The 23,356-nt window shown below is 36.9% G+C and overlaps 1 protein-coding gene across 1 annotated transcript in view; it reads right to left on the bottom strand.

The window, feature by feature from the left end:
* The window catches only part of IRAG1 (inositol 1,4,5-triphosphate receptor associated 1), a gene marked incomplete at its 5' end in the record, with an annotated part of 41,833 nt that extends 18,736 nt beyond the window's left edge, over window positions 1-23,097 (bottom strand). Inside the window, 11 exons of the mRNA XM_081314996.1 lie at window positions 330-470; window positions 3,262-3,292; window positions 4,002-4,122; window positions 5,350-5,428; window positions 8,930-9,526; window positions 10,836-10,882; window positions 11,814-11,891; window positions 13,155-13,328; window positions 13,991-14,061; window positions 19,650-19,750; window positions 23,026-23,097. Of these exons, the coding sequence (XP_081171122.1) occupies window positions 330-470; window positions 3,262-3,292; window positions 4,002-4,122; window positions 5,350-5,428; window positions 8,930-9,526; window positions 10,836-10,882; window positions 11,814-11,891; window positions 13,155-13,328; window positions 13,991-14,061; window positions 19,650-19,750; window positions 23,026-23,097 (1,512 nt within the window). The remainder of the gene's footprint in view (window positions 1-329; window positions 471-3,261; window positions 3,293-4,001; window positions 4,123-5,349; window positions 5,429-8,929; window positions 9,527-10,835; window positions 10,883-11,813; window positions 11,892-13,154; window positions 13,329-13,990; window positions 14,062-19,649; window positions 19,751-23,025) is intronic.
* Window positions 23,098-23,356: the final 259 nt, after the last annotated feature.

Genomic DNA, 23,356 nt, shown 5'->3' with positions numbered 1-23,356 from the left:
ATGGAAGTAAAGGTCTTCAGAATTTTAAATATTCAAGTTTCCTATTGTTCTGAATTTGAAATGGGCTGTCCTGATTATTCCCAAATTGTTTGGATTTTGGAGTTTGAGTCCATCGTGGAAGCTCCTTGCATGACAATCACTCAGTTAGACCACTCTCTTACAACTTACAGTGTTGTAACTGTGGGAAAACATAGAGGAAGAAATTCTATCTACCCCACCTTGAGGTTCTATATAAAAAATGGCAAGACAGAACTCTAACGAATAACCTATTGAAAATTTAAAGATGCATAACAGACCACAATAAAGGTACCCAGCATGTTTTGTCTTACCGTAACTGCTCCCCTGAAGTTGTCTAATTCCTTCTCTGTATTTTCTTCAGCAAGATTTCTCTCCCTTTCAGCATGATTAATTCTTGATTCCAATGTATAGCTATCATTTCTGAATGCCAGTGAAAGTTGTACAAATACATTCTGTTGCAGGGAAATAAAAATCAATTGAATCCTTTCATCAATCCTAAAGAAGATGAATGTAGGGATTAATTTCCACCAACAAACTCTTACACATTGGCTTTTTAGGGAATCATGTTCTCTACTCTAAAAAAATTATACCTGCCTAACTAGAAATGGGCTTAAGATACCTACAACAACAACATGTACACTTGCTTTATATGATGTAGGGTGGTATTATAAAGAAGCTTCTGGTGGCAAGCTGAAATATATGAAATCTTATTAATCTGCAAACTCAATGCCTTTGCAAGAGAGCATCAATATAATTTCTGTAGCTATCTTCCATTTTTATATATATAATGGACAGATAAAAATGTAAAGAAGGCAGCACTATTCTGACAATAAAACAAACCTTTTAAAATACTCAATAGCTTTTAAGCATTGAATTTTTATATAGACTAGACTAGACTAGACTAGACTAGACTAGACTTCTTTATTGGCCAATGTGATTGGACACACAAGAATTTGTCTCCGATGCATAAGTTCACAGTGGACATATAAAGAGCAAGTAATGGGCAGTAGGTCATAACAATAGTTACAATCATTAATCCTAAGTTACAAACAGCAATTGATACATCATAAGAAACCAATAAGAGAAGATAGTAGGAAAGATGAGAAGATGAGAAAAGATGAGAAATGAGACAGTTCTGTAGGAATGAACTGTTCAACAGAGTGAGGGCACAGGGAAAAAACTATATGTCTGGTTGTTTTGGCATATAATGTTCTATAGCAGCATCCTGAGGGGAGAAGTTGAAACCATTTATGTCCAGGATGTGAGGGGTCTGTAGATATTTTTCTCAACCTTCCTTCTGACCCGTGCAATATACAGGTCCTCAATGGAAGGCAGGCTGGTTGTAATTGTTTTTTCTGTAGTCCTAACTATCCATTGAAGTCTGTATCTGTCCTGTTTGGTTGCTGTGCCAAACCAGACAGTTATTGAGGTACAAATGAGACTCAATAATCCTTTAATCTATAATAATCTATACCTATAATAATATATTAGGAAGAACAAAATTTTCCAGTGACTCTGGGTGGCAGGTTCTATACTACATCCCACAACTATAAGATTAATATGCCAAACGAATGGATGCTCCCCTCTCCAAAATATCTATATGCTCAGTGCTGGCTACTTGTAGCCTTTGACTGATTATAGCTAATAGAATATTAGGTGATTTATGATCGTACTATTTTTCTTCTGCTTGGTTCTAATAAAATTCCCATGTTTCAGCTGTAGTACTAAGTGGTGATTTTTAGAATTTTGAACCAGAAGTTCCTAAACTACCGTTAGCTTTTGGCTTTAAGTCAAAATCAGTTCTGTTTATAAAACAGTGCTTACTGACTGAAAATTGGCATGCTATTGGCTGCTTTTTCTATAACATTTTGCCAAATCAAGAGCCTCTATAACGAAATGAAAATGAATGGTCTTTCCCAACCAGCAACATTTTTAGCTAAGTAGCTAAATAAATATAGTTAGAATTTGTGTGAAAAACTAACATTTGGGTAAAATTTCTCTATGTGCAATCAACAATTCAATCAGCCTATAACCGAACATCTTCCAGCAGTGTTGAAATTACAACTTTCAGAATTCTGGAGCTCCAATCTCAACACAGCTGGAAATTCCAGATTGGGAAAACAGATTAGGTAAAGCCTGTTCAAACTGAGTCAAACTCTTGATAGTTTCATGGACAAGTCTGTGTAGTTCCCTTAATTACATTATGAAGTGATTGGCTATTTTGGTATTCTGAGATGTTTTTCTCCCTGATTCTCAAGTCTAATTTGTATTAAGATTTCTTGATGGTCTTCCATTCAAATATTAAAACTTACTTGCTGAAGCTGAAGTCAATTTTAATTGCCAATTCTTTCTTTACAGAAATGAATAGAAAGTCTGAATAAGAAATTGCCCTGAGAGATATATTCTTTAAAAACAACAACAATAACAACCATTTGTCTGAAATGGTATAGGGTTTCCTGCCTGAGATGGGAGTTGGACTAGAACAGGGGTAGGCAACCTCGGCTCTTTTATGACTCATGGACTTCAACTCCCAGAATTCCTGAGCCAGCTATGCTGGGAGTTGAAGTCCATGAGTCATAAAAGAGCCGAGGTTGCCTACCCCTGGACTAGAAGACCTCCAAGGTCTCTTCTTTTCTATTCTAACCCCTCCCCCCTGCTTTCAGCTTTTTGCTATGATAATTCTTAGGGGCCAGTCTCTTGTGGACTATAGTTTTAAAAGCTTCTTGTAAAAGGAAAGATGAGCAAACTTCAGTACTTTGTTCAAGTGGACTCTGCACCTCCTCATAACTAGGAACTTTTACATTGTGGCCATCAGATAGGGTGAGTGTTTCTAAGTTAATGCTAGATATAGAAACAGATAGTTAAAATAACTTTGTGCTGGCTTTTCTTAGCAAAAGTATACAAAGCTTTGATTCTATCATGGTTTCTTGAAAATCCTAATCACAGATCCATAAGTTTAATTTATATTCCATAACTCAGTGCTGGCTGCTAAATAGAATTTTTCTGTTACCTCTTGACCTAATCTGCTATGTTCGCATGTATTATTATAACAGGTATATTTTGTATTCTATTTATTGTAAATGAGGTTTTGAGAACATTCTTCAGATATATTTTTATCTTTAACTGAAAAACAGCATTCCCTGAAAGCAAGTAAAGCTTCTCAACAAAACATCAATCAGCATCAGCATTATGTGACACACACAACTTGATTGCTTTTGTGTTGTTTAGATGAAAACCACTTACCTCAACCTCTCTTTCAGTAAGTGGTGGAGAACTGCAATAAGAACAGGAATAACATATGTTACATTTAAAAGCCATTTATTCTGCATACTTAATTGGCATCTACTGTAAGGCCATTATCTTAATTGGCTAATAATCAGTTAACTGTATATATACTGTAATTAGAGAATGAAAAAATGTACTATAACATCTTACTCAAACTCAAGCACATTTTAATTCATATTTTATGATTTGTAAATTTCATTATTACATTCCAAAATACCTTGGTTCCTTAAAAAGTAAAGATTTTTCCACACAGAACCACAATCATTATTGTGGCGGTAAGTTGAGCATTTCATGAGGTTATAGGATGTGAATCATGCATCTTTAGAGTTGAATGATAAGCATACTAAAATATAACAAATAAACCATATTACTTGTAAAAATTGTATGTCATTGATATTACAAGATTATGAAATGACAAAGCTCAAGGTGACATATAATATTTTATTTTGGAATAACCCTGGAAAATCTGAGAGTGATAATTGGCTCAGGGTATCTCACAGTCGACTGGGAAGTAAACCCTGTCACCATAGTCTTAGTTCTGTAAAACTGTGTTACTTTACGTTCCTTATGTTATGGTCATATAGGCAAAGTTGGAATTGAGAGAATCTCCACCCCTTCCCAGCTCACTTTAATGAGGTTAAATATGTGTTTCATTACATACGTTCAGACCGTAAAATATCACTCACAGATGGATTTACCTTCCTGGAAATGGTGTTTGTACATGAAGTTTTCGTAAAAGGGTGTCAGGAATGTTGGGCATAACATCACATCTATCCTTTGACTCCTCTTCCTCTACTGAGAAAGGGATTGGTGAAGACCCTAAAGAAAAAAATGTTTCATTGCTAAAACAGAAACAACTAAACAACTGAAGAATGTTAAGTATCACACTCTGATGGTTCAAATGTTTTGGGAAGTTGGGTGGGCATTCTGCTCTAAGCAACCAATTTCAGAATAAACTTAATCCAAAAATATTCAGTTTCTGGGTTACTGATTAAAGTAAAACTCAAATACTCCAAAGTGATGATCAAAGATCCATTATACAAAAATTAAGCAGACTTTTATTTTTCAGCAAATAAATCCCTATATTCTACTTGATAGGTTGTCCGGTAATAGTTTTAATCTCAAATACAAATCTCAAATACAAATTTTATTGTAATCAACTGAATATAACTATATTTAAGACCATGGGTCCACTGTTGAGACATTTGCCAACTTTCTTCATGGAACATGTACAATATACACTTGCATAGTTTCCATAATAATGTACTATTCCCCTTTCATTCCAGTAGTGGTGAACTTATAATTCTCCAACTGTTATTGAATGCCAATTCCCATGAGTTCCACTCATGTTCTATACTCATTCAGAAAGAGATTACACATTAAGTCATCCTTACTAAAGATTTTTAGCAAAAGGCCAGTGGCGTAGCGTGGGTTGTCAGCACCCGGGGCAAGGCAAGTAATTTGCACCCCCTCGCTCTCACACCGCACGCTTGGCACCCCCCTGGCGTAAGAAGAATCGAGCCTCCCGCGATCTCCCGTCCCCCCCCACCCCCCTGAAATTCTCTCCCGCTTTCACAGACTTGTTCTTTTACACCGGCTGCAAGTACCAGGAGCCAAAGGCAGCCTCTCCGAAAGCCTCACACCCAAAGACGCAGGCACGCCCACACCGAGGAATGCCGCCGCTGGCGAGGCTCGCAGACGCCGCCGCTGCCGTTCTTTCTTTCTCGTTCGCGGGAGCGCGCGGCGGCGTGCGCATACAGAGGCGTATATAGACCCAGGGAGCCGCCGAGCCTTCCCCCACCCGGAGAGAGAAGCATTTCTGTGTCGGCGCAGGCACAGATACCCCTCGCTCGCGAGCAGCCTTGCCCTAGCCCGCCGGTCGCGCCCCCCCAGATGTTGCACCCGGTGCGGCCGGTCCCCCCTGCACCCCCCACGCTACGCCACTGCAAAAGGCTCAGAGTTAGAAAAGTGTTGTGGCTACCAAAGTCATGTCTCCTCCCATTTAATCAAATATATATGCATATATTCAATTTAATTGTATTTCACCTCTTTCCTGTTCAGCAGCTTCACTAAGATCAGGAAGTTTAAGTCCAGCTAAAGTTTGATTTCTCATCAATATATGTTCCTGGTGAAGGAAAAAAAAATCTTGAATTATTTCTTAACATTTTATTTTAAAAATAACTTTTCAATAACAAAGTCTACTAAATAGAGTGTTATAAATACATAAAAAGCTGACAGTAATCTAGGAATTGCTTGATTTAGTAACATGAATATTGAGTCTAAATTCTATCCTTCACTATACAACATTCCCAACATGATTCACAACTATAAAAATGATACCAATAAAGAAGAATATTTGTAGCTCAGGGTTGAAACGAGGGGTCCTTGGTGCTCTCTGAGCTTGCTTGTTTTCTTGCAGAAGTTTCATTACCCAAACTACCGTAGTTAATATTATTAGTCATGATGTTACCTCGTTTGGGTAATGAAACATCTGCAAGAAAACAACCAAACTCAGAGAGCACCAACAACCCCTTATAAAAATGTTACTTGCAAAATATGAAAAGGATAAAATATTGTTAAAATAATACTGGTGGAAATAACTAAAGAGTTAGGGAAAGAAGAAGGTGCTAGGACAGCCAATTTCATTACATGACACTGTCAAGTAGTCTCTAATTGTCACCAGTCTACCAAAAATAGTCTGTTTTCATCTCAATTCATAAATAGCACAGAGCTTTTAAAAATGAGACACATTCTGAATTGTACCCACAAATGGATTGGGAAACAGTAAAACAAAATATTCTAAATCTATCTACTAAAAAGCACACTAGACATGTCTTAAAGTAGCTCTAGTATTAAAAACTTAAAATTACCAACATTGCTTCTTTGCTGTTTTATATTTGGTTGCTAATAACATACAGTATTATTTGAGCAGCTTATTTATAGTAAATGAATTGTTAATGTATAATAAAATAGTAAAATGCAAATTCATGTCTCTCAGGATAACTGAGGAATTTTTCTTAAAATTAACTAATGAAGCTGAAGTTCACACAACTTTTCTAATGGTGCATGTGGTAATTACAAGTAGGGTTTTTCCCCTAATATTATAGCAGGTTGTAGATATTTGTTATGTGGGGAGGCGGGCAGGAAATTTCATTTAGCTTTTCCTGCTAGCATTAATACTAAAATAATGACAAATTTGCCAGAAAGGCTGTTATTAGCTAGACAGAAAGGGGAATAGAAAGAAATTTTCTTTTGAGATCATGGCCAAAAGGCTGCAAACTCAGTTAAATCAGCCTCCCATGTGTGCAATTAAACTTTTAAACCTAATATTATTTCTGCTGATGCACTGAACTGCAATATTGCAAAGACATTTTCTTGTCGTATGTATTTGTAAACTACCATCATTTTGGGTCACTAAAGCTCTTAATGTTTCCATTAAGTTATAAAAGCTGAAACATTCCTAAAACCATTCTAGCACTATAGTAAGTGATTTGGTGGTGTATATTTTACATTATACATTACATTTACATTATAAGCTATGCTTAAAATACCCATTTGTTTATTCTGTGCTCCTATCCCTCTGAAACTGATTTAAAATAATATTAAATATTATTTAAACATTTAAAGATTAAAAGCTAAGTGGTTGTTAATAATATATTGTCATCTAAGACTTAAGAGTATACCATATTTATTGACATAAGAGGGGATACCATTGACTTCCTTAAGCAAAGTTAATAAACTGCTCTACACAATTTCTAAATGGCTGTATTTAGAGTTTGTCTCTGATCTACTCAAATTGTACTGGTTTATTTTGCACTGTTACCCTAGTGCAGGGTTGTTGATTTTGCCTGTTTGTTGCTTCATTTTAGACAATTTCTGCTTTACAAAAGTGGTTCTCTTGAAATCAATTTAGTGAAAAACAAGATATAAAAGCAAAGGAAGCACATTTATAGCAGAAGCTCTTCAAGGAACATTACAGATTTACATGTAGAAGGAAAGGGAGGTGGGGGTTTTTTGGGGGGGCTGTGAAGAAATAAAATGGTTTATTTCATGCACAAATATTACTTTCTAAAATGACAGGACAGTTTGTCAACTTCTTCCTGCCTACCGCATATGTCTTAACGTAACTAGGTCCAAAGCTAAAATGCTTTACCATCATTTATGTTCATTTTCCTAATGGAAGCTAGGGAAGTTTTCTAAATTTAATAATAATTTTTAAAGGAATTGTTTCTTTATATGAGAAGTGAAACTGAATCTCCACCTTATGAGCCCATAGTTAGAAGGTTTTCCCCTGTTCTCTAGCCACCTCCAACTATCCTTCCTTGACCCCAGTGTTTTTGTGAGGAAGGAAGACAGCTAGCTCCTTCTTCCAGGCAGGGAATGACTGCTGCCAGCTTCACGGAGGAGCAAGCTGCCTCTCTCCGTATACGAAGGAAAAGACCCTGCCTTTTGCTCAGGCAGAAAATAGCAAACAGAAATTGCTTCCTGTCTTTATCTCCACTAAAGAAAATGTTAAGATCTGCTATACTGCTTCTAGCCCATCTTTATTTCTGGGAAATAGAATAATTATGAACGTCTAAACATGCTGCAGATATTAAGACTATAAAAACAGCCTCCCAGATCAGACCAAATCCTTATCTAGTCCAGCTTTCTGTTCTTGCAGCAACCAATCAAAAGCCTCCAGGAAGCCACAGCCAGGATAAGCCTTGGAGCATCCTTCCACTTAGGTTCCCCAGAAATAAGAGTCATACCGCCAGTGATACTGGAGGTAATAAATATAACCATTGTGACTAACAGCTGTTAATGCACAGGAAAATAAGCTGTTCCCACAGGAAACATAATGTCTTAGATATTTCATTTCAGTTGACAGTTTGCTATAATTTTGGGAACGCAAATATTAAAATCATTTTTTTGAAAAGTAAAAAAGTAACTGCATGAAATGACAAGGTGGTAATCAGAATCCAAAATTGCACAAATATCATTGGACAGACTTTGGGAGAGACTACCAAAATGATGTGGACTTACAGTCACAATCTCCAGAGTCTAAGCCCTACACAGATAAAATCAAGAGATGTCATTCTGGCTACCAGCACGGCTGGCTTCAAAAAATACTGGCTCAGTTCATGGAAGTCATAGGGATAAATGGCTATTCGACCTGATGGCAGTGTGGCTGCCTATGAAAGTAATACGTGGGGAAAATATTAGGCTTCCTTGTGCAGTTAGCTGAGCTCTGTGAGAACAAATTGCTGGACCATATGGGTCAGGGGTGTGATCCAGCAGGCATTGATTACATTCTATGTTATAACTAAACATAATAGGTAGAAGGGGTGTCTATTACATCAAGGTAGAGGCATTTATTTTGTGCAACTCAATTGAATGAATTCCCAGAGGTCTGGCTGGGTTGGTTTGTTCCTTCCCTACAGACTACTAATTTTATCCACCTTCCACTGTACATTTCAAATAATAAACTGTACATTTCTGGTATAATAAACTATGGAAGAAAAATATATTTTTCCAGGTTTAAAATATAATTTACTACATTATCATCCTATTCTATTACATAGGACTGAAACAAATACTGAATAGTTTACACAGAAGTTCCTCATATCAACTTATCAAAACTCACTTCTCTGAGCTTCGTCAGTTTCTGCATTCGAATTGGCTGAACTTGTATTTGAAGGTCTTTGAATGGTGGAAGCTTAGTTGCTGTATTATCAGCTGCTATATTACCAGCAGAGTTTTTAATATCTTCAGATGGTCTGAAAGGTACTTTTTCTACACTACATGGTTCAGGATAATCCCATGACATAGCTCGTAGTAGAGGAGAGCGATTACTAGATGCATTAAATTCAGTTTTACTAGAAACTTTGGAATCCTTCAGTAGTGGCGCTGAGCCCTTTAACTTCGTGCCCAGTGCAATCATTGCTGGTCCAGGTAAATGACCTTTAAAAGGAAAGTCATTTCCTTTCAATTTTATAGGGAATTCTTTCCCTAATTCAGTTTCACAGAAGTTCTTGCTGCTACTTAGAGATATTTTGCCAGTGTTGGAATCTGAAGTGCAGAACTGAGGCAGATTATCCATATGTTTATATGGATCAAAGTTCTCCTTTTGTTCGGACACCTCCTTTGGACTTTCCAAACCAGTTGCATGAGGAACCAATCTTCCCTGAGAAGCTTTTCTCTGATCATTCTCCTTTTGATTAGGTTCTCCTTTTGTGGGATTCTGAAATTAAACAAGCACACTTAAAATCATTCAATAATCAGTTTAGAAGTCTTATTTTGTAGACTCCTGCTTTTCTTTTGAAGGCACCAACAATATTTCGGTGGTAGAAGCAATCTCTGCTATATTTTTTACCTCAGAAAATTTAGTTTAATTTTGTTGCTCTTCTCTGCACTCTTTCTAGAGTCCCAACATATTTTTTATATCACGGCAACCAAAACTGGATGCAATATTCCAAGTGTGGACTTACCAAGGCATCATAAAGTGGTATTAACACTTCATCTGTTCTCGTTTCTATCCCTCTATTAAAACAGCCTAGGACTTTTTTGGCAGCTGCTGCACCCTGCTGACTCATATTTAAATGATTGTCCACTAGGACTCCAAGATTCATCTCGCAGTTACTACTATTGAACCAGGTACTACCTATTATATACCTGTGCATTTGATTTTTCTTGCCTAAGAGTAGAAGCTTACTTTTCTCACCATGGAATTTTATTTTGTAAGATAGGGCCTTCCTTACCAATTTGTGGACTGCTGCAATATGAACTAATTGCATTTTCCTAGTGATGCTCACATGCAACTTCAAGTAATGGCTGGGTTACTGACTGAAGCATCAATCACCATTGTCAGCCCCCCCCCCCCCGGCTCCAGAAGGATAAATTTACATACTGCCAACCAGACATTTCACTTGTATTAACAATACAAACTGGATAAAGAGAAAGTTTCTTTCAATAGAAAAAAAAGTTTAACTTTTCACTCATCCACCAAGGGTTCCTTCCAAGTGACCTTTCATAGTGTTTTTGACTCTGTTCTCTCACATTGGACTCTGACAACATGCCCAGATTTAGTGAAGCAATCTCTCAGTGTAGCATAGCTAAGCTAGTTACTTGCCCATTAGCCCACTGCCTTGGTGGAGCAGTGGGCTAATGCCTCCTTAAGTAACACCAGCTGCCTGCAATTAGTGCAGGTTCGCATCCCACCAGGCTCAAGGTTGACTCAGCCCTCCATCCTTCCGAGGTAGGTAAAATGAGAACCCAGATTGTTGGGGGCAATAAGCTGACTTTGTAATAATACCGCTTGGGGGGGGCGAAAGCCCTAATAAGCAGGCATATACATAGAATGAAGGCTATTGCTAAGCACATTGATTTGTGCTTAAATTGTAAGCCGCCCTGAGTCTTCGGAGAAGGGCGGGATATAAATGGGATTAAAATAAGAATAAATAATTAAAATATAATTTCCATTTCTCAAATTAACATTTAGTTTATCCTGACCAATTATGTTAAATGAGTAACGACTATTGAAGCATATTTACCTGTAATGGAGATACTGACTCAACAACTGATGTGCATATATCAGAATCTACAATATAAAAAATATGCAATAAAAGTATTCAGTTTGTTTTCAACATATCATACATCAAAGAGAGGCATGGCAATCTGAAGAAAATCACTGCATACCTTAGGACTTCTCTTATGAGCCAATCCATCTCACACATATAACCTGCTGAGAATGTGCTACTCTGGATCTCGTTGTATAAGAAGCCTTTCTCTGAAGTCATGAACTATCCTCCCAAAGGAGAGTTATTAATTTCTCTGTTATTTTTTACCTAATTCATATTGTCTCTGAAAATTCAAATCAGCTGCTACATGACTTGTTTCAGACCTGCCTGCATTGTTTGTTATTTTGTTTGTTGAGAGGATGAATGCTTATTTTATTATAAAATTGCAAATATATTCAGTGCATGTTAAGAACAGCTAATTATAAAACATTTTGAAAGAATCATCACTTTCACTACCACAAGAATGGATTCACTACCATCAGACCAAAACAACTACTGACATTAACTTAGTATCACATGCCTTCCCCAAGCTAGTGCCAGGATAGTTGGCGGTTCTAAGAACATTTGACATCTGGAAGGTACCAGTTTGGTAAAAAAAAGAGTTTTAAAAGTGATTAAAATAGACAAATTGTTTATATCACCAAATTATGAACAGATGATAGATCCAATTGAAACTTTAGGATCAAAACCAACATGCCAGTAAGTACTAGCTGGAAGAGAATAGCATTAAGCCGTCTATTCAGTTGTGCTTCTTCAGTTGGTGATCTGATTGGCCATCATGGGAAACAGAATGATTCTTATTTTAACCCACTGTTGCAAAATAGTTCTTATTAAATTTCTGAGGGAGACTTCTATATTTACAACATCTTTTAACAGTCAAATTTCTAGAGCACAAGACTAACAAACATAAAAGCATTATTCTATATTAGAGTGTTGCACCACTGATTTTACCTGTTGGATCTGGAAGTGTCAAAGAGTTGCTCCGAGATGAAGGAGGTGAAACACTTGGGCTTAGTGATGGGGATAAAGCTGCATTAAATAAAGATGTCACTTATGAGGCATTTGGTAAATTTTCCATAAAGGTAAAGTTAAACTCAAAGCATGTATTAAAAATAATACTATAATATCAGTGTTACAGACAACAAAACAGAGAAGGGGTAAAAGAGCTTAGTTCAACATAGTGCAGTGGTACCTTGGTACTCATCGTTAATTGGTTCTGGGACATGTGATGAGTACCAAAAATGAGTACCAAATAAATTTTTCCCATACAGTATAACATACTGAGTCACAAAGCAGCTGACACTGACAAGTTCTAGCTTGTGTGTGGAGTACTAAGCAAACAATGAGTACTAGGACAACCTTTTTTTGTCAAAATGTGTTGAGTATAAAATTTGATGAGATTCAAAGCAGTTGAGTACCAAGGTACCACTGTACTTCCTAAAGATATTTCTGTATGGGATAGAACAGTCAATAAGCATCACCCCAAAATGGCATTCAGTGCATTTTTCTCAGAATCATTATGATATAGAGTTTAGGATGCTGGACTAGCAGCAGGTCTATTTTGACTAATTACTATGTCTTAGCTCAATTTAAGGGACGCGGTGGCTCAGTGAGTTAGGACGCTGAGCTTGTTAATCAGAAGGTCGGCAGTTTGGTGGGTCAAATCCCGAGTGCCGCGTAACAGAGTGAGCTCCTGTTACTAGTCCCAGCTTCTGCCAACTTAGCAGTTCAAAAGCACGTAAAAATGCAAGTAGAAAAATAGGGACCACTATGGTGGGAAGGTAACAGCGTTCCGTGCGCCTTTGGCATCTAGTCATCCGGCCACATGACCACGGAGATGTCCTCGGACAAGTGCTGGCTCTTCGGCTATGAAATGGAGATGAGCACTGGCCCCTAGAGTCGGAAACGACTAGCACGCATGTGCGGGGGAACCTTTACCTTTACCTTTTTAGCTCAATGTATGCAATAGGGTTGTGTAGTAGATCTGAACACAGCAATCCCAGAACAAAACAGTTTTAAGTTTTATTTCTGTCAAACTGTGGCCAGTCTGGGATGATTGGGTAGAACCTCTATGGTAAACTACCTGGAATTGGGGAAGCTGGACAATTCAAGTAAATAAACAAACTGCTGGAATGCAGAGCATTTGTATCAGTGTTGAAGTAAAACACATTCTCAGTTTAGTGGACTCCTCTATACATGATTCTTGGAATAAAAGATCATAGTTGTTGTATGTCAGCTAACCATGAGTTCCATTTTCACAGAGTCTCAAAGATGGTATTTTGGAATACATACCTGTGGGTGATTCTGAAAGGCTGCTTCTTGATTTTCTTCCTCTACGTGTGAGGAACCTCTCACTCACCTTCTTTGCTTCTTCTAATAGTTCAAAGTTCTTCTTTTTATCTTCATCAGATATTTGTATATCTGGCAGTTGGTCATGAAGGAGATCAATTACATGACCTTCATTATCTAAGTAGGAAAGTACTGAATTAACTTAATGCATGCATAACACAACTGCACATTTGAAGTGTTTCTTCTTGACTACTGTAATGAGTGTATTATACACAAAATATTGGTAAATGCCTACTACAACTGACCGGCTAAATGAGGGCAGTTTGCTCTCTATTCTGTAAGGTATTTTTACTATCTGTAAATATATCTATTATAATTGTGTCTGTAGATATCCTCATATTAGTGTTGGTTTTGTGTGAGGCAACATTGGTTACAATAGCACATAAAACTGTCAGAAGTTAAGGTGGTATTTTGATCTAGAAGGTTAGGCAGTGATATATTTATTTGTTCTTTGATATTTACAGGACTTGAATCTTCTCTTATAGACAACATTCAGGTTTACATCAATGCATTCTGTGTTTGTAAGGATGTCTTATGAAGCCCTGATATATTTCCTTTTACTTTCTCCACTGTCTTATACGTTCTCTGACTATACCATATACAAAATAAGATAAAACAACTTTTTATACTCCATACAATATAAGGAGCCACAAAATATTTTTACAACAGATTCAATCTTATAAAAGCAAATGAACTAATACCAGTACTTGAAATTCTGCCAGTTTGTGTGTATAAGTAATTTGAAAGAAAAAAATAAGGCAACAGTATATGATTCTTACCTACAGAGGTCAAAGAGCTCGCTGATTTTCTAGCATTTCTGTTAGAATGTCGCAGATGAGGGCTAACAGGCCTAGGAGAAAAAACCCAGCAATATTGAAAACTGTTAAAATTAATATATGTGTGCAGGTATGTACATCTACTGCTCTTTAGAAGGCCAGATCCTGAAGTTGAAACTCAAATACTTTGGCCACCTAATGAGAAGGAAGGACTCACTGGAGAAGAGCGTAATGCTGGGAAAGGTCAAGGGAAAGAGAAGAAGGGGACTACAGAGAATAAGGTGGCTGGATGGAGTCACTGAAGCAGTAGGTGTGTGTTGTGATTCAGGGTCAGCCTGTTGGTTCGACAGTTGGGTCGGACGATTCAGAGGAGGAAGAGGGGGGTGTTGGAGAGCCTGAAGAGGACAGCCCTGAGGCTTCGCAGAGCCCTCAGCCAGGCCCCTCTCATCTGGTCACTACGCAGACCCAGCTGTGTGAGCCTGACAGTGTGGATGAAGATGACCCACAGCTGGCCCTGTTCAAGGACGCCCAACGCAGGAGGCAGTCAATCAGGAGTAAACAGAGGAAGGCAATGGGGCACCTCGGAAGGAGGCAGAGAGAAGCCACGCCTTGAACTGTTTAAAAGGGGAATGTGTGGGAGGGCTGGTTTGCTGAAGGCAACCGTTTGAATAGCTCCTGTTTCATGGTTCGTGTTTTGGTTTTGCTCTGTTTGCTCTGTTTTGTGTCAATAAATTTGGCAGACTTAGTTCCAGCCTCTTGCCTTTTTGTAAAGGGGTTGTCCCTGCCTTTTCTGCAGGGCCGGTAGTAGGCTGGTTCAGAACAGCGTGAGCCTAAATGGACTCCAGAAGATGGTAGAGGACAGGAAGGCCTGGAGGAACATTGTCCATGGGGTCGCGATGGGTCGGACACGACTTCACAACTAACAACAACAACAACAATGTACATCTATGTGTATATGCATCTATGGGCATGAGAATGTTTCTATGAATCTATTCATCTTTATTTTGTACTGTGAACAAAATACTGATTTTTTCTGTATTTATAGTTAAATTAGTAATTTGTGATGTATAAATGCAGGCTAAAATTGAGATGCCACTCAAATGCTGCTGCTAGGAATTCACTCATTCCTTTATATCACTGAGCTACTTGGAACTAGGCCTTTATATATAGAATAGAATAGAATAGAATAGAATAGAATAGAATAGAATAGAATAGAATAGAATAGAATAGAATAGAATAGAATAGAATAGAATAGAATAGAATAGAATAGAATAGAATAGAATAGAATAGAATAGAATCTTTATTGGCCAAATGTGATTTGATACAGAAAGAATTTGTGTCCAGTGCATAAGTGTACATAGAAGTAACAAATGATAAATCATAATCATAATCATAAAATACATTCATCATAAACCCTAAGATACGATGCTCAGTGATAGTCATAGGATACTAAATAAGCAATCAATACAAATCATACTAGGATACTAAGTAAAACAATTAATATAAATTGTAAGATACAAGCAACAAAGTTACAGTCATAAGAAGATAACAAAATAGGTAATGGGAAAGATGAGAAGGATAATAGTAATACAGCCCTACTAGGTAGTTTGACAGTGTTGTGGGAATTAGTTTTTTAGCAGAGTGATGGCATAGGGGAAAACCTGTCCTTGTGTCTAGCTGTTTTGGCGTTCAATGCCCTATAGTATCATCTTGAGGAAAGAAGTTAAAAAAGTTTATGTCCTGGGTGTGAGGGGTCGCAACTCTCTTTCTGGCTCGTGCAGTATACAGGCCCTCAACAGAAGGCAGGCTGGTAGCATTTCCCCCCTCCCCCAGTTCTAATTATCCATTGAAGTCTGTGTCTGTCTTGTTTGTTTGCAGTACCAAACCAGACCATTATAGAAGTGCAAATGACAGACTCAATAATTCTTTTGTAGAACTGTTTCAGCAGTTCTTTGGACAGTCTGAATTTTCTGAGTTCATGCAGGAAGAACATTCTTTGTTCTGCTCTTCTGCTGACATTTTTGATGTTAGGTATCCATTTTAAGACTTGAGATATTATAGAACCTAGAAACTTGAAGGTCTCTACTGTTGATACTGTGTTGTCTAGTATTGTAAGAGGTGGTAGAAGAGGAGGGCTTCTCCTAAAATCTACTATCATTTCTGCAGTTCTGAGTGTGTTCAGTTCAAGATTGTTCCGGCTGTACCACAAGGCTAGTTGTTCAACTTCCCATCTGTATGCGGATTCGTCATTGTCTCGAATGAGACCAATCACATATCACATTTTTAAATAAGTAACTTAAGACAGTGAATATACCTAATACTCCTTCCTCTTCCTATTGAGTTGAACTTTGCCATGCAACCCAGGAAAATGGTTTTTGAAGTATATTTCCAAGTTGTTAAACCTATCTGAATTCAACAGGATTCTGAATTATTACAAAATAATTCTTATGGAAGCAAACTGAAATGTTCCAAATAATAATAAGGAATATGTTCCACGTTCAGTGTATATAGGAAAAGGTTTTGGGTTATAACAGAGGAGTCTAGAAAAATAAGCAATTCAATTAAAATGTCCTCTCTCCATTAAAAGGAAGATTAATAATGTACTTTTAAAAACAACAACAACAACAACAACAAAGTGAACAGTAAAGTGGAACAAAAATTGAAAATTGTAGCCTATTGGGTATCAGCTACTATTAGTTTGAAAACCAGCTGACCATCCTATTTTCCGTTTCCTCTACCCCTGGAGGCAAAAAATAGATAAAGCAAGCAGTAAAAAGATGAAGAGAAAAATGGAACATGGAAAAGCAGTAGGGAAGGGGAAGAAGCAGAGAGGAAAATAGGGGATGGGATGATGGGCAAGGAACCAGATAATGAGCAGATTAGAAGAGAGGGAAGATAACCATTCCACTGTGGAAAGTACAGTTCTCCAAAGGTGCTGATGTTTATCTTCATTCAAAAGATGAGGCTGTACTTCCTTTGAACAAACATTAAAGAATTTAACAGACGTTTGGAGAGGATCCATTTATCCTCAATTTAAATCGATGAGTTCTGAAATTGTGTTATTCTTGAAAAAAAATGCATATTTTGCTTCATACAGCCTCCATCTATATGAAGGGTATTTTCTTTATATTTAGCATAACAATTCTGGCTTGAGTCATGTAGGTTTCATTACAAATAAATAAACTGCACTTGTATCCATATAAAATTGACTCCTCCAATAACATAAGTCACCTTATAGGGGAGATGGGTGGCATAAAACTTTAATAAATAAATAAATAAAATAAACATTTTCTAGAATTAAGGAACTTAGAAAATGGTATAAAAATTAGTCTCTCTCTACATATATATGTTTGTGTGTGTGTGTGTGTGTGTGTGTGTTTTCAAACTACTGTAAAGTGTAAGACATGACATCAGACACACAAATTTTTATCCAGTATCTTTAAAACATAAAGCATCGTACAATAAATGAAAACAAATTATGTAGTATTAAAATCTCAGTACAGTTAGTCCTTATTACCAATTGCTCATTCAGCAATTATTCAAAGTTATGACAGTGTTTTAAAATAAAATGTATAAAGGGTCCTTGAAATTGGGGCCCTTTCAGCATCCCCACAGTCACAATTTGCCTTTTGCAAACTTTACATAAAGCTTTCAAGAAGCAAAGTGAAAGTGAAAGTCACCAGAAAGTTGCAAGTCTCGATTACATGATGTCGTGCTTAATGACTATAGGTGATTTACTTAATGACCACAACCGGAACTGATGTCATGTCAATGAAATCATGTTTCATTTAATGTCTGTACTGCTTAGTGCTGGAGTTGCTAGTCCCAATTCACTCAGGAAATAAGGACTACCTATATGATATAGGGACGCGATGGCTCAGTGGGTTAGGATGCTGAGCTTGTCGATCAGAAGGTTGGCAGTTTGGCGGGTCTAATCCCAAGTGGCGCGTAACAGAGTGAGCGCCTGTTACTCGTCCCAGCTTCTACCAACCTAGCAGTTCGAAAGCACGTAAAAATGCAAGTAGAAAAATAAGGACCACTACGGTGGGAAGGTAACAGCGTTCCGTGCGCCTTTGGCGTCTAGTCATGCCGGCCACATGACCACGGAGACGTCCTCGGACAAGCGCTGGCTCTTCGGCTTTGAAACAGAGATGAGCACCGGCTCCTAGAGTTGGAAACGACTAGCACACATGTGCGGGGGAACCTTTACCTTTACCTTTTTATATACCAGCAGCAATGACATTCATTCCTCCAACTTTATAATTTTGTAGCTGAGAGACCTCTGAGGAACTATACACTGAGGGGAGGATGCTGTCAAATAAAAGTGTCACTTTGTAGGACCCAGAAAACATGCCTTCTCTGTTGCAGTGCCCGCCTTTTGGAATGATAATGTTCCATAGATCTGTATAGCTCCCACCTTAATGGCATTCAGAAAATCATTCAAAACCAAATTGTTCTTCCAGGTCTTGAAATAGGGTGGTTGCAAAATCCTATGGCAATTGGGTTTTATTGGGTTGTTTGTAGTCTTCTGGTCAATTGTGATTTTTTTCTAAATGGTGTTTTACTTTTTTAATTGTAAGCCACCCAGAGTCATTAAGAACTCAGACAGCCTGAAAATTGAATTCAATCAATCAATCAAGCTATATTTTGGTTCCAATTAGACATTACAGAGAATAGGTGAACCCATCTCACCTTTAATTTTCTTAAATGGAAAACTTAAATGTAATAGGGATGCGTTTACGTGTATTTGTGGGAGTACTTAAATTTACTCCACAGCCTTCACAGGCAAGAAAACAAGTGGGCAGTATAGGTATAGGTATCCTTCTGGTCAGAACAATATGGATGTTTCCATAGATATGAAAACAGCTAATTGATTAAATTATGGCTCTCTTAAACTTTATCGTCTTTTAAGAATACTCTTTGTCCAGAGATAGTCAAGAACTAGCACTCCTTTTTAACAATTCACTTCCAAGCTTTTGGAATACAAGTAGCCCTTAATTAATGACCATTCATTCAGTGACCATTCAAAGTTATGATGGTGCTGAACGAGACTTGTAGTCTTCTAAGCAAACAGAAGTGATTCCTTGAAATACATTTACGAATTTACTGCAAAATATGGTTTTGCAGGCAAGAGTCTACCTCATTAGTTGCAGCCTTTGCAGCATTCCCGCAGTCATGTGATTGTAGTGTGGATGCTCGGCAATCAACTTGCAATTATACATCCTTCAGTCACGATTGCCAATTGTGTCCTTCCTTGCTGGCTTTCTGCAAGCAAAGTCAATGGGAAAGCTGGCAGGAGCTGGCAAATGATGATCACATAATGTTATGCCTAACACCGGTGTGGGATTTGTGTAACAACTACAGTTCGGACTGCTGCAACTGTCATTATAAATTGGTGTGATCGTGTTGATTTTGTGCTTTACACCTGTATAGCTTAGCAACAGAGTTCCTGGTCCCAATTACCATCATTAACTAAGGACTACTTAGTTACCCATTTTTTTTCTTCCCACATAAGTATAGATTAAAACACTTTTGTCAGACAAAAGCTGTCTTTTTTATGTGACTCTGTACATTTATTTATTCAGATTTATATACCTGCCAATATCACCAAAAGTGACAATTACTCATCATGGAAATAAAATGGCATGCACACATTAATTACCTGAGAGCTACATTTGTGTCTCTTTCTGTAACAGGGCTAACGGCATACTCCGGAAGAATTATTGAAGGTATGTTGCATGTAACTGTTTCAGCAGAGGACTCCTGAACAAGAGAAGTATTTCTCATTCAAACAGAATAAAATATCCCATTATACATGAAAACTTAAAACTTTACTACCCTCAAGTTCTCCACAAGTACTCTATTTAGCAACCGGTAAATTGCCCTGAAGCTAAGATAGTTCCCTCCAAGAGAAAAGATGAGGTAAAATTCATCTGCCTCCATTATCATATTCCAGCAAAAATATGAAATAACTGTTCTATCTTAAAATTACATTTTTGAGAAAAAAATGCTTTCCCTTTCAGTAACATCTATAAAGCACTACATATCACAAGAGAATTATCTAATTCTTGATTTGTAAGTGTGTACAGTTTTACAAGTTCTTTCAACCCTGTTCTGAAACTAACTGAAGACTTGTTGACACATTGGACAAGTAAGATGAATCATACAATTACTTCCATTAATAACAAGGCAAATTAAAGCTGTAACAAGACCAAATTAAAAAAAATGGTGGAATCTACAAATTTCAGCCTACAATTACCATCCTAATGGTAAAGGCTTGAACAAAGAAATGTTATGTTCAATGTTAGTATATCAAGCACTTAGCCTGTATAACAGTAAAAACAGCATAGAACGAGATGTGATGGGCATGTACAAATACAGGACTGTAAAAAATTGTACATACGTAAATAAACTTGCATAATTTTTTTTGCTCTATCTTAGGCTTGTCAGTTGTATATCTTAAGGAAAATGCAGACTATCCTCCCTGAATTTTTATGTGATTACTCTTATTAACAACAACCTTCAGGGAACAAGAACTTGATCACGATTACTGTCTTTAGTGAAGCATCTTAGTTATAAATCAGTTCTAAATATTTATATAGCCTTGGAAAAGCAACCTATTTTTAAAACTTTCTCCCTGACGGATGTTTACTGAGCAAACAGAAGACAGATCTTGTGATACCTAGAAATACATTTATACACTTACTGTAAAATACTATTTTGTAGGCCAGAGTCTACCTCATTAGATTTGTAAGACAACTTATTCTGTAGGTGTATTAATCACATATCTGAAGAGAACATCCAGACTCAGCCACAGTTTCGTTCCATACAGTATAAATCTTGTGAACTCTCAGGCTTCCTCCTTCCGTTATATATTCAAGATGGACAGTGTTTAATATCCATATGTTATGCATATGTAGGGGTGTAGATCTATATATAAGTTGTATATAGCATGTATATGTATATAGTATGTTTAGGTGTGTGTCATATATGTGTTCACTTTGAGAGCGGACAACTAAATTTCATTTTTAATGTGTATCATTGTGCCCACAGTAAAAAATGACAATAAAGGTTTAGTTTAGTTTATTATATTTGTATGCCGCCCTTCTCCCGAAGGACTCAGGGCGGTGAACAGGGCACATATAAAAATACAGAATACAAAAATTAAAAAGAGAATTAAATACGAGCCCGAACTAAAAACAGTAGAAAAATGTAAAAAATCCCCAATAAAAACCCCAGCGCATCCCCCCTCAGGCCAGGCCGGCTTGTTCAAATAGGTAGGTTATCATATATTATCTTATCTAGAGAGTTAAGAGAAAATACTGGATGATATTTTGATAGATGATGAACTTTATTTAAAAGCTTAGAATGTAGAAATGACTATACTTCTATGTTTCTCAAAGTTGCTCCATTTCATGCATCTGTCATGTGTCATGTGTCTTCCTTTGAATCTAATATCTCAAAATAAAAGCCTACATTTATGTAATTATGACTTAACTTATTATTTTGAGCTATTCTTTTCTTCTAAACTGTATAAGGTAGGGGTTGAAAGGATACCTTGACTGTGAACCCTTCCCCACAAGGTGGGGTTACTGTACATATTTGTGTATCGCAAGAGGCATGATACTCAGAATGAATACATCATGGGAGAATTTTCCAGTAGTTTTTGATGTAAGGGTTTCTAGAGATCTTTCTCATTTTCAAAGTATATGCAACAATTTCTCCACATGTACTTTAGTGTTACAGGGTCCAAAGTAGCCAAAATATCATTTAACAATTTATCTGGATTAATGGAACTCGAAGAGATGGTTTCTTCCCAAAATTTAGAAGACTGACAACCCAAGCTTTCACTTACACCACCAGGCAATCATTCTGGAGGTTTTTTTTTATTGCACTTTAAATATAGCTAACATTATGAGAGACAGAAGAGTCCTAGCTGTAACAGAATAAATGCAATTCAGAAGTAGTTAGGAACTAGAAGTTGGACAATTTTTCACAATTGTTTTAGGCATATAACCACATGGAAGAAAAGGCATGAAAATATCTTTTTGACGTATGCTGTATGCTTTCCATCTGACTGCTTACTAAATTCACATATAACTGACTTGTTTATCTTCAACCAGGAAACTAGCTGTTAGCACAAAAGTGTAATTGTGTCAGAAAGCATGACAAATCACTTAAGGGTTCAACTTTTTCCTATGAAACTAAAGGAAAAGTAGCGGATGTTTTCATCCAGATGTAGAATACCATGTCCTAGGTTTGGAAGACAATGATAAAAGCAAAACTGAATGTGCCAGGTATGCATTGGTCTTAAAAGTTTTCAACACATCTCAGAGAACATAATGATAATTTTTAAAAGGTCAGTTAACTAAGTAAATCCTGACATCACAGATATTTAGTGTTGTAAATCATTGAATTCATCATTGTACGTTAATGAAAGTTTCTTGTTTTAAACATTCCACATACATCACTTAGTTTGTGTACATTATATTCCCAAAAATATTTTTCAGGGGAAATTAGAAGACAATGATGTACATCAATACACCATCACACACACACACACACACACGATTTTGACAGGACAATGCAGTGTACTATACTGTTAATATTTAAAAAAAATCACAGACTGGTAGGAAGAAAGGAACAGTAATAGTTAAAAAGGAAATCTGTATGGTGTATTTCAGTTTTGGAGGTAACTACTTCTGGTTGTTCAGTTTCTCTTTTAATACATCTAGTGAAGAGGAGCCTATTATTTCTCTGGATAACTGATTCCGCTATCAAATCGCTCTTAGTAACAGGAAGTTTTATATAGCATTTGAATGTTAGAATTCTTTTCATACATTGAACCTGCAGGCTATCAGTTTAGGTAAATGTGAGGGTGAAAAATTATAGTACAAACTACAGGTAGTCCTCAACCATTCATTTAGTGACCATTCAAAATTACAACAGTACTGGAAAAAGTGACTTAAAACTGTCTTTCACATTTACAACCATTGCAGCATCCCCATGGTCACAATTCATAAATAAAGATAACTTACTTTGACAAGAGAGGGCAAATTTGAATGCTGTGTCTCAGTTGGCTGTCTGACATCTTCAGGTAGGGTTGGCATGATGGGGAGGTGGAGGACACGTTGAAATGCAATGCAGATTAAAGAGACCAAGCACTGATGGGAAAGTCTGTTTCAAGTTAACCTCTGAAGATATGTACTGTGGGTATTTATGATCCCAGGGCTAGAGTAAGTGCCAAAAATAAAATAAAATCCATTTAAAGTCCAGACTGTTAACACTGGGATCAGTTTATAATAACAAGCAGCGATAAGGTTTAAAGTAACAACAAATGCCTCTCCCCAAATTTTATTAAGTATGACT

This window comes from Vipera berus, assembly GCF_964194415.1.
Source record: "Vipera berus genome assembly, chromosome: 1".
Taxonomy (NCBI): Eukaryota; Metazoa; Chordata; class Lepidosauria; order Squamata; family Viperidae; genus Vipera; species Vipera berus.
This window is presented reverse-complemented; position numbering and strand designations above follow the sequence as displayed.